The sequence below is a fragment of the Plectropomus leopardus genome, chromosome 1 (assembly GCF_008729295.1).
Source record: "Plectropomus leopardus isolate mb chromosome 1, YSFRI_Pleo_2.0, whole genome shotgun sequence".
In the NCBI taxonomy this organism is placed as follows: Eukaryota; Metazoa; Chordata; class Actinopteri; order Perciformes; family Serranidae; genus Plectropomus; species Plectropomus leopardus.
In genome coordinates, this window is record NC_056463.1 from 8,527,484 (window position 1) to 8,540,029 (window position 12,546).

Genomic DNA, 12,546 nt, shown 5'->3' on the forward strand with positions numbered 1-12,546 from the left:
GTTTCTAACCCAGTGAGATCTTCTCTCCAGAGTCAGCAGGCAGAAGGAAGACGAGCAGGGCCAAAGTGGAGATCAGGACACACGGGATGAGCAGGTTGAGGCCGTAGTAGAGGGTCCGTCTCCGCATCACGACAGTGAATGTGACATCAGGGTACGGCTCCATGCAGCAGTCATAATAACGATCGTTTTTCTGCCCTGGAACCTCTGAGAGACCAAAAACAAGAACAGTTTACTCTGGCAGAAACTGAGTGAAAAGTTGCAGAGAAACTGTCATTTTGAATTTTACTACAGACCGACAAGATCCCACTCTCCGTTGGCGATGTAGCTGCTGATATCCGCCTCCACCATCTTCAAGTCCAGAGACCAGCCTCCGTATGTCCAGGAGCCAAACTTCAGGTCGCATCTCTGGACATCAAAGGGGAACCAGCGCACGTCGATGTGGCAGGTGCTCTTGAAGATCCCTGTTGTGGTGAAAAAAGACGGATCAAAGAAAGACTTGAAGCAAAAAGCAAATCAATCAAATGTTATCAGGGTCTCTGTGGGTGCACTATTGTAATTGCTTCATTGTTATGCTCACACATTACAGAAGAAAAATCCCAAAACTTTATAAACTCTGCATATATGTTCCACTACAGAAGAACTATAGCACAGGCATTTCTCAGCAGTTGCGGGAGGCTCTACAGAGGCACACGTTTGCATCACCTGCTGCAAGTCGTTAATCAAGTATTCCTGTCATGTTGTTGAACACAGGTATGTTTTAATAATAAGTTTTGAAAAACTTAAGATGGAAGGCATCATACTGTATTAATAACTAATAATAACTTAAAAGCATGCCCTCGCTGCTACGCAGACCCATAGCGGCAGCACTGGCCTTTATCAGGATCAATTATGAGATTGTGGAAAGATTTCACGATCAGTACATGGATTTATGATTGGTTTAGCTGTGGAAATTAAGCTACAATCACATGTTTTCTATCATAAAGTCCTGAGGCTGGTTCCTTTTTTTTAATCACACCACAAATGGCACCAGGGTCCCCTTAGAAGTAGACTGAGACCCCTCTTTTCACACGGTCTCGGTCTGGTTGTTTGGTCCGCACCACAGATTAATTGAGAGCTCTTACACCAGCCCAAACAAACTGAACCAAACAGGGTAGGTGTGAAAGCTTAAACCTGAGAGGCAGTAATGTGCCAGAATATTGTCCAGACTTGACTAATTTTACAGACAAATAAGTTGATGCAACTGTTCACAAGTTCAGTCACACAGGCTTGTTTATTTTATGCTTTTGGCACTTTATACTTGCTGTTGTACTATTCACTTTTTGAGGAATAATATTGTTAAAGTAAAATATAAAGTATAAAGTATGGAAGCATTATTTTACATTTGTGTGGTGTCTCTCTCTGTTGTGTCATGATTGATCAGCTTATTTATTTTTTAAACTATAAAGATGAATGTAAGACCCGGCGATGTTAGTAATTAAAGTAGGTTTGGGTACTGTGGACAAAAATGATGTTTATGTTGATTAAAGCTATGTGTGCCCACAGCAGCGTTCGTCCTTAATGCCACCCCAGCATAAATTAATGTCCCATTTTGGCCACCCCAGTAAAAAAAAAAAAAGTCTGGATACACTACTGGATCTGATATGTGATATACTTCACCTGCGGACAGCTGCTGAGAGCGACAGAAACTGATGGAGTGATAATCAGAGCTCTGATGGAGAGCATATTCAACTACTCTTGAATAAAGGAAGCAGAGGGAGATTGGAAAAGAAATGACAGCGCCAAACAGCTAGAGAGGCATCAAGAGAGGTTTTACTCCAACGAGATATGAAGCCCAAGTGCCATCCATCTTAACGAGAATATAAAAATCCAATATGACAATGAGATGAAAGTGGCCAGTAATCCTTCAGGAGAGGAAGGCACCAAACTAATTTCCATCCATATTTAAGAAAGATATGAAACGTCGGCAGTAAACAAGGTCTCTCCTCTCTCTCGGTGTCATCAGCGGGGAATGAATAGAGATGGAGAGCAGAGAAAAAGAGCGAATGCCATTTACTGCATTGACACTCAGTGACAAAGACAAGTTATCTGGAAATGATTTGGCTGTCGAGGTCACATCTGCATACAGTTTTACTCATTTAATGCATTTGTGTTGAGCTCAAGCGGCGAATGGCTATTTTGCGCCAATGTGGCATTCAGTGAGGGTTCATTTGGAACAAAGTTGAGAGGCAATTTGCTTGTGACAGAGGCAATCAATCCAGAAGAAATTCAATGATGGAGCCATTTACGACGGTATTGATTAAGATGCTGCGGCGAGGCGGGCCAGCGCTTTTGCGGGGTAAGAGGAGAAAAAGGGGGGAAGAAGAGCGTGCCAGGGAGAGCAGTAAACACCAGCTGTGACAGGAAGGCCGTCTGTTTTAATGTGTTCTCGTGCGTGAGTGTGAGTGTGAGTATGTGTATGTGTGTGTGTGTGCGTGTGCGTGTGCGTGTTGTGTGCATGTGTGTGCGTGTGTATAAATTGGTTAACGGTTTTACTGTTAAGACGCACAGTCCAGCAGTTGTGGGACAGTAGGGGCTTGTTTAGGAAAACTGCATCACTGTTCAAAACGTCAGTAAGAGTCTGATCATGATGGATCTGTGTTTCGGGAGTATTTGACTTTAAATAACTGTAACTGGGATAAGACCATTTAAAAACACAAAGAGATTGTAGCAACAGTTCAGCTATTTGGGGAAATACACTTATTGGCTTCCTTCCCAAGATTTAGATGAGCATCACTTTTGTATCTTTCCATTAAACATGAAGCTTCAGCCAGCACACATTTTTTTTAATTTGCATGCATAAAGCTGCATAAAATCCAGATGATAAAAATAAGGAATATGTCAGGTGAGGTCAAGAAGCTAAAGGCTTTTACAACGGATCTCCCAGGCTCACCAGGCACATCATGGGGAACAAAGAAAAAGAAAAAATTATGATAAGTGTATGTGTGTTTCAGCTATATATAATGAAGTAAATGTAATGATAATTTCCTTTCAAAGGTTTTTAAGGAAAATTAGTTCTTGACGTTGGCAGTCCATGTCTGTGCACCACATTAGCTTAGCATAAAGACTGGAAATGGTAGGGAGACAGCAAACAGGGAAATTAAACTACCAGCACCTCTTAAATTCACTACTTAACATGTATTATTCTTGTTTGTTTAGTCTTTTCAGAAACCACAGTGTAAAACCAACAAGTCACTGCTCCCGGCCAAGAAATAGTCTGCCATGTAAACCTCCGTAAAACCAGAACTTGTTGTTCTACACTTTGGTTTTACATGGATTAAACAAACAAGATAAAATGTGTTGATTAGTGAACTTTAGAGGTGCTAGCAGTCAGATTTTTATACCTTTAGACAGAGCCGGACTGTTTCATCTGTTTTCAGTTTTTATGCTAAGCTAAAATAAGCAAAGACATGACAGTGGAGTCAATCTTTTCAGCTAATTCCTGGCAAGAAAAGGCACATATATAGTTCCTAAAATGAAAACCATTTCAACAACCTGATTATTAGAGCAACATTTTGACATAATCAATCAGTATTTTGGATTTCTGCCAAGACTGGGAGTTTATTCAAAGCTGTGATTCATGAAAACTGCGCAGCAGCTGCTGTTTTTCTCATTGACAGTGGAAATCCCCAGAAGAAAATCCAGCAGTGTTTACACAGTTTATCATGTTTACACAGCACAATAATAGGAGTCTGCTGATTGTCAGTTTTATAAAATCAGAAAGATGATTGTGTCTGTTTGATAAATGCGCCTCTAATGGGAACTAAAGCTTCTTCTTTTTTTGTAAATTATACAATTCATATTTTTTTATGAAAAAAAAAAGAATAAAAAAGGCTGACAGTTACTAAATGTGGTTTGGTGTGTTTGCATTTAATTAAGCCATGATAAAACAATGATACCTCATCTTCACTACTGTTCCCTGAATTCTAGTGGTTTTTGATTCATGTATTTTTCCATAAAAGTTTTGATACAAACTATTAAACAATGAGATTTGGGAGGGAGTTACAGCCTGAGCAAACAGAGCTCAACAGCCCATCACCAGAAGAAAATGCTGTCATTTTAGTTTACTGCAAACCACAAATACATTAAACTTACAAATTTCATATGTATCAAAGTTTCTACAGAGTTGTATTATATGAGCTGACTTTGTGGATGCTCTGACACAAAACTCCTGCTGAGCTATAGACCAATGTTCGAAACCAACAAACAACAAAACCGTTTTTTTAGTGAGTCATTACTGTGTTTTCAGCGGCTTTTTAGTCACCAAACATGGGTGTTTTTAAGCCACCTGTCACTATGTTTCAAACGGAGATAGCGGTATGAAAAATGGTTGGTTTACAGAGACATCGCTGCCTTTCTAGATGGGATTTTGCCCCCCAAATTGGGAATCTTAATCCAAAACGTGATCTTTTCATATGGTTTTCGCATATGAACTTACCACATTAACCACAGCGTTGTTTAAACGTAAAGTGTCCGCTATATAATAATGTTCATATATATCCGTGGCTTAGAGAAACATACAATGCCATTTTTTCTGGCAACTGAGCTGAGTTCAGTTGGACAGGTGGTGTGCTGCAGCTTAGCAGTGATGCAGACATTTTAACGGACAGCTGTGGTGAAAAGTGTGTTGAGCCAGAAGGGAAAATTTTTGATAAACAAGTCCATCTCCATTCTGACCTTCACCTGTGGACATGAACTTTGGGTAGTGACCGAAAGAATGAGATCTGGCATACAAGCTGCCGAAATGAGTTTCCTCCGTGTCCTGGCTGGGCTCAGCCTTAGAGATAGGGTGAGGAGCTCAAACATCCAGGAGGAGCTCTGAGTAGAGCTGCTGCTACTTTGTGTGGGAAAGAGTCTATTGAGGTGGTTTAAGCATCTGATCAGGATGGCTGGAGACTCCTGATGTTTTCAAGATATGTCCCCTTGACTGGTGAGAGGCCCTGGGGTATCCCCAGAACACGCTGGAAGAATCATATATTTCATCTGGTGTGAGGATGCCTCAAGATCACCAAGGAAAAGCTAGAAAATGATGCTGGGAAGTGGGACATCTGGAATACCTTGCAAAACCTGCTACCCCCACAACTGGATAATTATGTGAAAATTGACGGACGGATACAAAAGAATGTTTTTATTGTCTTTTTGACATGCCATAGTCAGAATAATTCATAATTGTACACTAAGCCAACCACAAAACCATGTGTGATCCAGAGATTATCACTACTTCACATAACATTACATGTAATTTTCACAAACTTCTTTCCTATGTGCATTCTGTTTTAGACTCTGGAGGTAAAAAAAAAAAAAAAGGTTTAACTATGTACTTTGTTTAAGAAATAGCATGTCTTTCCTTTGATATCATTGAGTAGCACAGTGGTTTCCAATTAGTGGGTTGTGGTCCAAAAGTGGGTCACAGGTCCATTCTGAATGGACCAAAAGTGACTCGTGATCATGTTCTCAAGTTTGTCCAAAAACACACTTTATTTTGACACACTTTATTTTTACAGTGAATTTCCAGCACAAAACTTTTATCCTGAAGTGCCAATTCCCTTTATTTTTGTAACATGTTTAAATTTGTGTTCTTAGCCAACATGTTTAAATTTGGCATTTGTTTAGCAGGTTTTACCAAAAACAAACAAAATGTGTGACTATTTCAAAATATTTTCATGTGCGGAACAACATCAGGGGAAGGGAGCAATGATCGAACATCTAACATCTAACATCTAACCTTTCCAAAGAGTAAACTTTCTGTTTCTGTGTCAGAGCTGACCGAGATTATAACTCTTACCTGGAGGTAAGTAGGAACAGCCGCCTGAATGGTTGACCAAAATGTTGGTGTGGAAAGTGGCATCAAATCTTTCATCAGCACTGTGGACAAAACATGCAGCTACATCAGCATTTACTGCAGAGTTATCTGTAGTCAAAAAGGAGCTTCAGTGAAAAACATTTGAATAAATTCATATCACTGATGTAACCTTTGCAAGAACCGCTATTTATTATGAGGATGCAACATTAAATTTGGATGAGCCACAAACAGCGAGCCGAACAGCTGTGGTTGGAAAATACAAATATTTCTCCAGCTCGTTATTGCAGCAGGTACACAGCACACGCGGAGTCACAACTGACGCAACTATTCCCTGGAGATGGTTATTCAGTGGTTACCCTCATTCTCCCCTGCTACCCACAATTCACTCCCTCCAAATGAACTCCCCAGAGGTTGAGGCATAGTTGAGCTGAAGTTGAAAGAGAGGAGAAAAAACTTAACTTGCAGCAGCATCTAATTCAAAGAGTCTCAAATCAAGGCTTTACTCAGAGGGACAATGACAAATGAAGTACAATTCGTTTTCCCTCATTAGTCGATGGGAGAGTAGAGTGCCTCTAATGTGATTTGTACAGATCTTTCTTTTACAGATTGATTAATGGTGATATGGATGGCATTTTCCATTAGGGACATATAATAAAATGCTTTTTCTCCCATCTTTTGTATACAAATTTATTCATTTGTCTCAATGATGTATTGCTCCGAAGCTCTCGTCTAGACTGTACTGAATATATTTCAACTGCAGAGCACCACTAACCTTGAAGTGTAACGTTCCTCTTTGATAAACAGCTTATCTAACAGGATGAACCCATCAATGAGGCACTATAGTAACGTTTCTGATTGACCCTTTACTCTTGCATTGAATTTAACAACAAAAAAATACACTTTATGAACATGATTTTACCAGACTCAACTGTTTAGTTTTGAAAGTGAGGGATATTCAGATTGTATTTATGTATATGTATTTAATTCAGTTTTAATGAATTGTTCCAAAATGAATTAGTTTTGTTTAAATTTGGTATTTGGTAATTTGGTATCTATCTTTCATTTTCTCTCTGTGGATCTCTCTGCAGGATATTCTGAATAAGTCCTGTAATAACATGGGGTCTGATGGTTTCCAGACCCCATGAAACCAGAGCAGAAGCCTGAATATTTCAGCATGTTCTGACATGTAGCCACCTGAATATATTTATTTGATTCAGGTGGCTTTTATGTTCTGCTAAGCTCAAGGCGATGCTCCACTCTGGTGTGAAATAAAGTTGTAGTCTGTCCTATTTTATTTTGGAATTTATTTTAAAGAACATAAAAAAGGTACATGCTGTCATATGCCCTCTCCTCTTCAAAGGGGCTGAATGTGAAATTCAGAGTATACGAGTTGTCTTGGTTCTCAATATGGAGGTGGCTAACCTAGCGGCTAGCAGCTGACAGTGCTAACTCCCTAACAGTGCTAAACGACAGCCAAAATGCCGACAGAGCTAATGGTGTTAACCAGGGGAAGCCAGAGGAAAGGCACTATCTGTCTGCAATGATGCCAAGCCAATAAAATCAGAAGCAGAAAGACTTTATTGATCCCTGAGGGGAAATTGCCTAAAATTGATAAAGTGAAAAGCAATGAGTCCTAAAACGCGGAGGTCCGTTAGCCTTTTAGCACTTCCAGTTCCCTCGTCTTAAAGTCTATAGGTTTTTTGAATGGGTTTTCAGTAAAATGCCTTAAATAAGGTCTATGGTTAACACAGGCTAAAGATGTTGAGACGTTTTGTTCTGCAACATAATATAAATCTGCTTAAACCCGATTTTAGAACTTTTAAGGTTTTACTCATCTTAAAAAAGGTGGTTGCTAACAAGTGGTTAAATGGGACTACAGTGTTTGTCGAAGTACGTTAGACGTCATCACACCAGACACAGAAACTCATTAATCCCACGTGTCCGCCTTTATAGCTTTATAGAGTCGCACTCTAACTTGTAGATTTATCTGTCTATCTGATATTTTTCGATCATGTTTTAACATGTTTTTACAGTGTTTGTAGTTGTGACGTTTAAGTTGTGCAACTGCAACGTAGTTTGTGTAAAGCAAAACAAAGCTTTTTGCTTCTGGCGATTTCATTTATGCTGCAAAACACACAAATGTGGTTCCTGGGCCGTTAACAGCACAAACTTGTCTTTAAGAACTGGTTTCAACTTTATGAATGCAACCTGCTAATGAGTAGGCACATGTTTGTGAGATTTTGTCATTACCAAAAACCTGCAACCCTAAACTTCTCTCTGAGACTTTCTTTTCTGCTCCATTTGTGGAGCAGATTTCACAAAAATGTCAACTGAGAGAAAAAAAAAAGACTGTCACACCATGGGACTACAGTTCCTGCTGTCAAAAAAGAGCACAAAAAAATAAAAAATTTAGTAGTCAAAAAAATGAATTTAGAGAACAAAGCCTTATTTAAAGCAAAGCAGTCCTTTAAAATTAGAAAGGAAAAGTTTCATTTAATTATTCAAACTTTCATGCACTGACGTGCAAATTCATTCACAAAGCATTTAGTTATTAAAAGCAAACAGTTTTTTCTGTAGTAATCTGCGTGTGACGCTGGTCTGGACAGTCTGTCTAGCCCAATGTTTTCCTTAATTGCATATTTTCAGTAAAAGATCGGAGCCAAAACCAGTTATCCCTTTATGCCTCCAAAAAGTCATTTCAGCTGTGTCTAATATCACAGCCGGTGTCATTGTAACAATCTCGTTTTTTAATACTGGAATCCAAAAATCCAAAAAGGCATCGTCCCTCCAGAGATCCCCCTGTTATATTGTGCAGAGGACAATGCATGCATGCTGAGTCTGACACCATGCATATCCAATTACAGTGCAGCACCCTGCGGATCTGTCCTTACAATACCTACCTGTTATACAGCAGAATGTCTGGCTTCCAAATGAGATGGTCAGGAAATCTCACACTGGTCACACCTGGATACTCTGATGTATTCCACTGGAGGTAACAATCATCCCAGTACTGCGAGATACAGAAACATAATGTACTTTTCATTTTCTTTTTTTTTTTCATTTCACATACATATCTTCAACACATCCTTTAACCCTTTGAAGCCTAAGCGACTTGGCTAGATTTTTGTGTTTGTATTTTGTACTGTTATAATGCTCTTTCATATAATGTCTTTATGTGTACTGACTTAAGTTTACTTAACCTTCCTAATGTATATTGTACTTGTATCTACCTGCCATAGGGACTGCAGATGGACATTAGCTAAAAGCCATATCTGGTGCAATACATCTTTTCTCGATCTGAGATTACACATGGTCAAAAATAAAAAATACATTTCTCTCAAGAACATTTAGCTTAGAAGCAAAAATGCAACTAAAAGAGTCAAAACAGGAAAATACCTGGAAAAGGTGTTAAAAATAAAATAAATATAATTTATAAAAACATTTTTTTCTATAACCTAATCTTAAATAAATAATCATGATAATTATAAATCTAATTTTCTTGATATTTCCATTAGTTATTTGGTAATTTTCTAATGATTCTGTCTTTCTCTCTTTTTTGTGTGCTAATCTTCTGATCATTTTCCTGTCACCTTTTACTAATTTTTGAAATTTATGGTTCATGCCAAGTTGCTGATTTATTTTCCCCTTGTTTCTGAAAGAAATCAAACCAATTTGCCCATGTTTCACGGGTTTAAATGCTTGTGAAAGGCTTCTGAATGCAGCACAAGAATGCCGATCCGGGTTTCAAAGGGTTAAAACTGTATGGAGCTCTCTGTTTGGTGTTTGAAAGCTCAACCTGGGATTTACTGTAACACTAGTGTGTTTTTTCTAGTGGCAGTGACAGTTGCTATAATGGGTAATATAAATGTATGTGACAGCAGCTGTGCAGTGACATGCTAGGAATTGTGTTCAGTCTCTGGCCAGGTTTGAGTGACATCTGGGGAGAAATAGGATTTTTTGAATTTCCAAGGAACATTGCTTTTTTGCAATTCAAACAGCATGAAATATACAGCACTGCATATTATAAAACTAGAGTGTCAAACAAAACGCATAAATTGCCTGCAGCTAGTAGATTTCATCTTATAGTCAGACACATAACTGTATTTCTTGTATGGGCACAGACAGAAGATGTTAACCAGTCATGTCTTGTGGATATAAGTGCAGAGAAGAAGCATTCATTGCACTTGGATGTCAAATCAAATGTCATTGTAATAATATGTTATTCAAAACGCTTTATGTTTACAGTGTGTCATCAAACAAGACCAAGAGTGAAGACCTATTATGCTGGATTTCAGGTTCATACTAGTATTTTGGACTTCTATTGGAACATGTTCACATGCTAATTGCACTGGTACAACTGTATTCACCCTTTGATGGTCTCTTTAATGCCCCTCTCCCAAAAAAGTCTAGTCTGCTCTCAAATAGTCAGTGGTTCCAGGTCCTCAACATCTCTGCAACTGTAATGGATGAACAGTGATACTTCTTACTGTGAAATATCACTAACAAAAGCTTCAAAACACAACTGAAGATGTTCCAGTAGGAATGTGATCCCAGATCAGGGCGAAATAAACAGCATTGGAAATCAAGATTGCATGGTTCCCTAAAGCTAGTATATAGCAGCTGAAAGCAGTGTACTTACAACCGGGGAATGACTATAATGTTGTATGACATTCTCCCATTAAAAACCACCAATAAAACCAAGTTAACATGCTTCCCTGACAGTAGCATGTATTTAGGGATTGACTGATATTAGTTTTTCAGGGCTGATACCAGTTATTAGTAGTTAATGAGATTTTATCAGCAATTATTCAAATAAAACACTGATATAGATAATCTGCAAAATACCAAATATCAGCCACGATAACTTGCCAGGTTGATAATCTGTCAACCTCTAGCATGTAGCAACATGCAGCAGTGTAGGCATCCCAAAGCAGCATCCCTGGAGCAGATGAGCATATAAAGGAATACGTCATGAGCTGACAACAGCTTGTCTCAAAAGCAGGAAAAGTGTTGTCCACAGAGTATTCAGAGCAGTCTATAGCCTGAGGTTTTAACTCACAGGGATTACTTTTGCAATGTTTAATTCATTATTTGGAACTTTGGCCACATTCAATATGAACATCCATCACTGTAATATTAGATGTATGACAGAAAACACAGAAAAGCGTAGGTCCCTTTTAACATGTTAACGTGCCAATGTACTAATTAGCATGAAATGAAAAGAATAACAAAGATTGATGCGAATGCTTTTCATTTTCCAGGTTTTAGTAAATATAAATAAAGTGCTGGACAATTTAAAATTTTGAACTGATTATGAACTACACGAAAAGTTATTAAAATTCAACCTTTATGTGTGTAGGAAATGTTGTGGCATTCAGTTGTTGGGAGAGGAAAAGTCAAAAGATCACCAAATTCAGTATGATTCATTTCAATATGTGAAGACACTAACCTGCTGGTGGTGTTGGAGGATATGATTTCCCTTCTCTGAATAGTTGTCTGTATGAAATTTCATGGCAATCCATCCATTATATGTTGAGATCAGTCTGGACCACGACTCCAGTATCACAGAGAGCCATTAAACACATGCTGTGGCTGACTTGTTTTACTGATTATTATTTAGAGTGAAACTGCACAATTTCTGTGAATCAAAAGTCGTGAGACATGACTAGAAAACTGAATCTTTCACATTATTTGACTCTTTGATATGGACCCACAACAGATGTGCACACATGATGTGTTTGGCTGAGTTCCAGCTCAGTAATGTAAACTGGTACAGCTGGGTGATGTGGCTAAAACATCATATCATTATTTCTTAACATCTGGACGAAATGGCTTTTTTATGAGTTTTTTTCCAATCAGATCTTTAATTCAGTTTTAATGAATTCAAACCATCATGGCATTCAAACAGTGGCTGTGGTCAGCATGGAGATGTATAAAGGTCAGCTGCTAATAAAGCCAGAGTGAAACAGACTGAGGGAGGCAGGAATCATCCATACAGCTCGATAAAGTGCATTTTCATGAGTCACCAACTTGCTGCTCTTACTAACCAAAACACTGATATCAGTCACTTACTTCGATATTTCCATCAGCTTCTACTTTGCCATTCTTTTGATTGTGTTAATGAATATTTTGACATTTCACTGCTAGTTTTTTTTTTGTCAGTTTGTTGTGTCTGGGCCTTTAGTGATGCTTGTACGTGGATTTGCCTTCAAACAGAGCTAGGGTAGATGTCCCCCCTGTTTCCAGTCATTGTGCTCAGCTAAAGTGCTTTATATTTACCAGACAAATATGAGAGCTGTATTTATCTTTTTCATTAACTCCCAACAACAGCGCATATTTCTCAAAATATTAAACTACTCCATTAAACCACTTAAAATTAAACACACTGATGACCCCATAGGGCAGCTTGTTTAAATAAAAAAGTGTATTGGGCAAAAGAGAAATACATAATAATTTGAGTTGTCCATATCAAAACCCTAACTTGGTGTCTACAACCAGAATTGAGGCCACTCATTATGCCATTATGCTGTAAGTGCTACAATTGTCAGTGCATTTGTAATTTGTTCATTCTGACACCAACCTGAAGCAGTTAAAAATCATATAATTACTACTCTCTGGCAAAGCATGACTGAGTTTTTTAATCTTACAGAACCATCTTCAATGTCTCAAAGTCACTTTCAGAAATAAATGCATCTTAAGGACATTTA

The 12,546-nt window shown here is 38.3% G+C and overlaps 1 protein-coding gene across 2 annotated transcripts in view; it reads right to left on the minus strand.

The window, feature by feature from the left end:
- chrna7a (cholinergic receptor, nicotinic, alpha 7a (neuronal)) overlaps positions 1–12,546 on the minus strand; it is a 42,263-nt gene that overhangs the window by 8,598 nt on the left and 21,119 nt on the right. For both annotated transcript variants that reach the window (XM_042491473.1, XM_042491464.1), the window contains exons 4-7: positions 8,740–8,849; positions 5,822–5,901; positions 294–461; positions 10–204 (exon numbers count right to left, since the gene is read on the minus strand). In XM_042491473.1, coding sequence (XP_042347407.1) covers positions 10–204; positions 294–461; positions 5,822–5,901; positions 8,740–8,849 — 553 coding nt within the window. The remainder of the gene's footprint in view (positions 1–9; positions 205–293; positions 462–5,821; positions 5,902–8,739; positions 8,850–12,546) is intronic.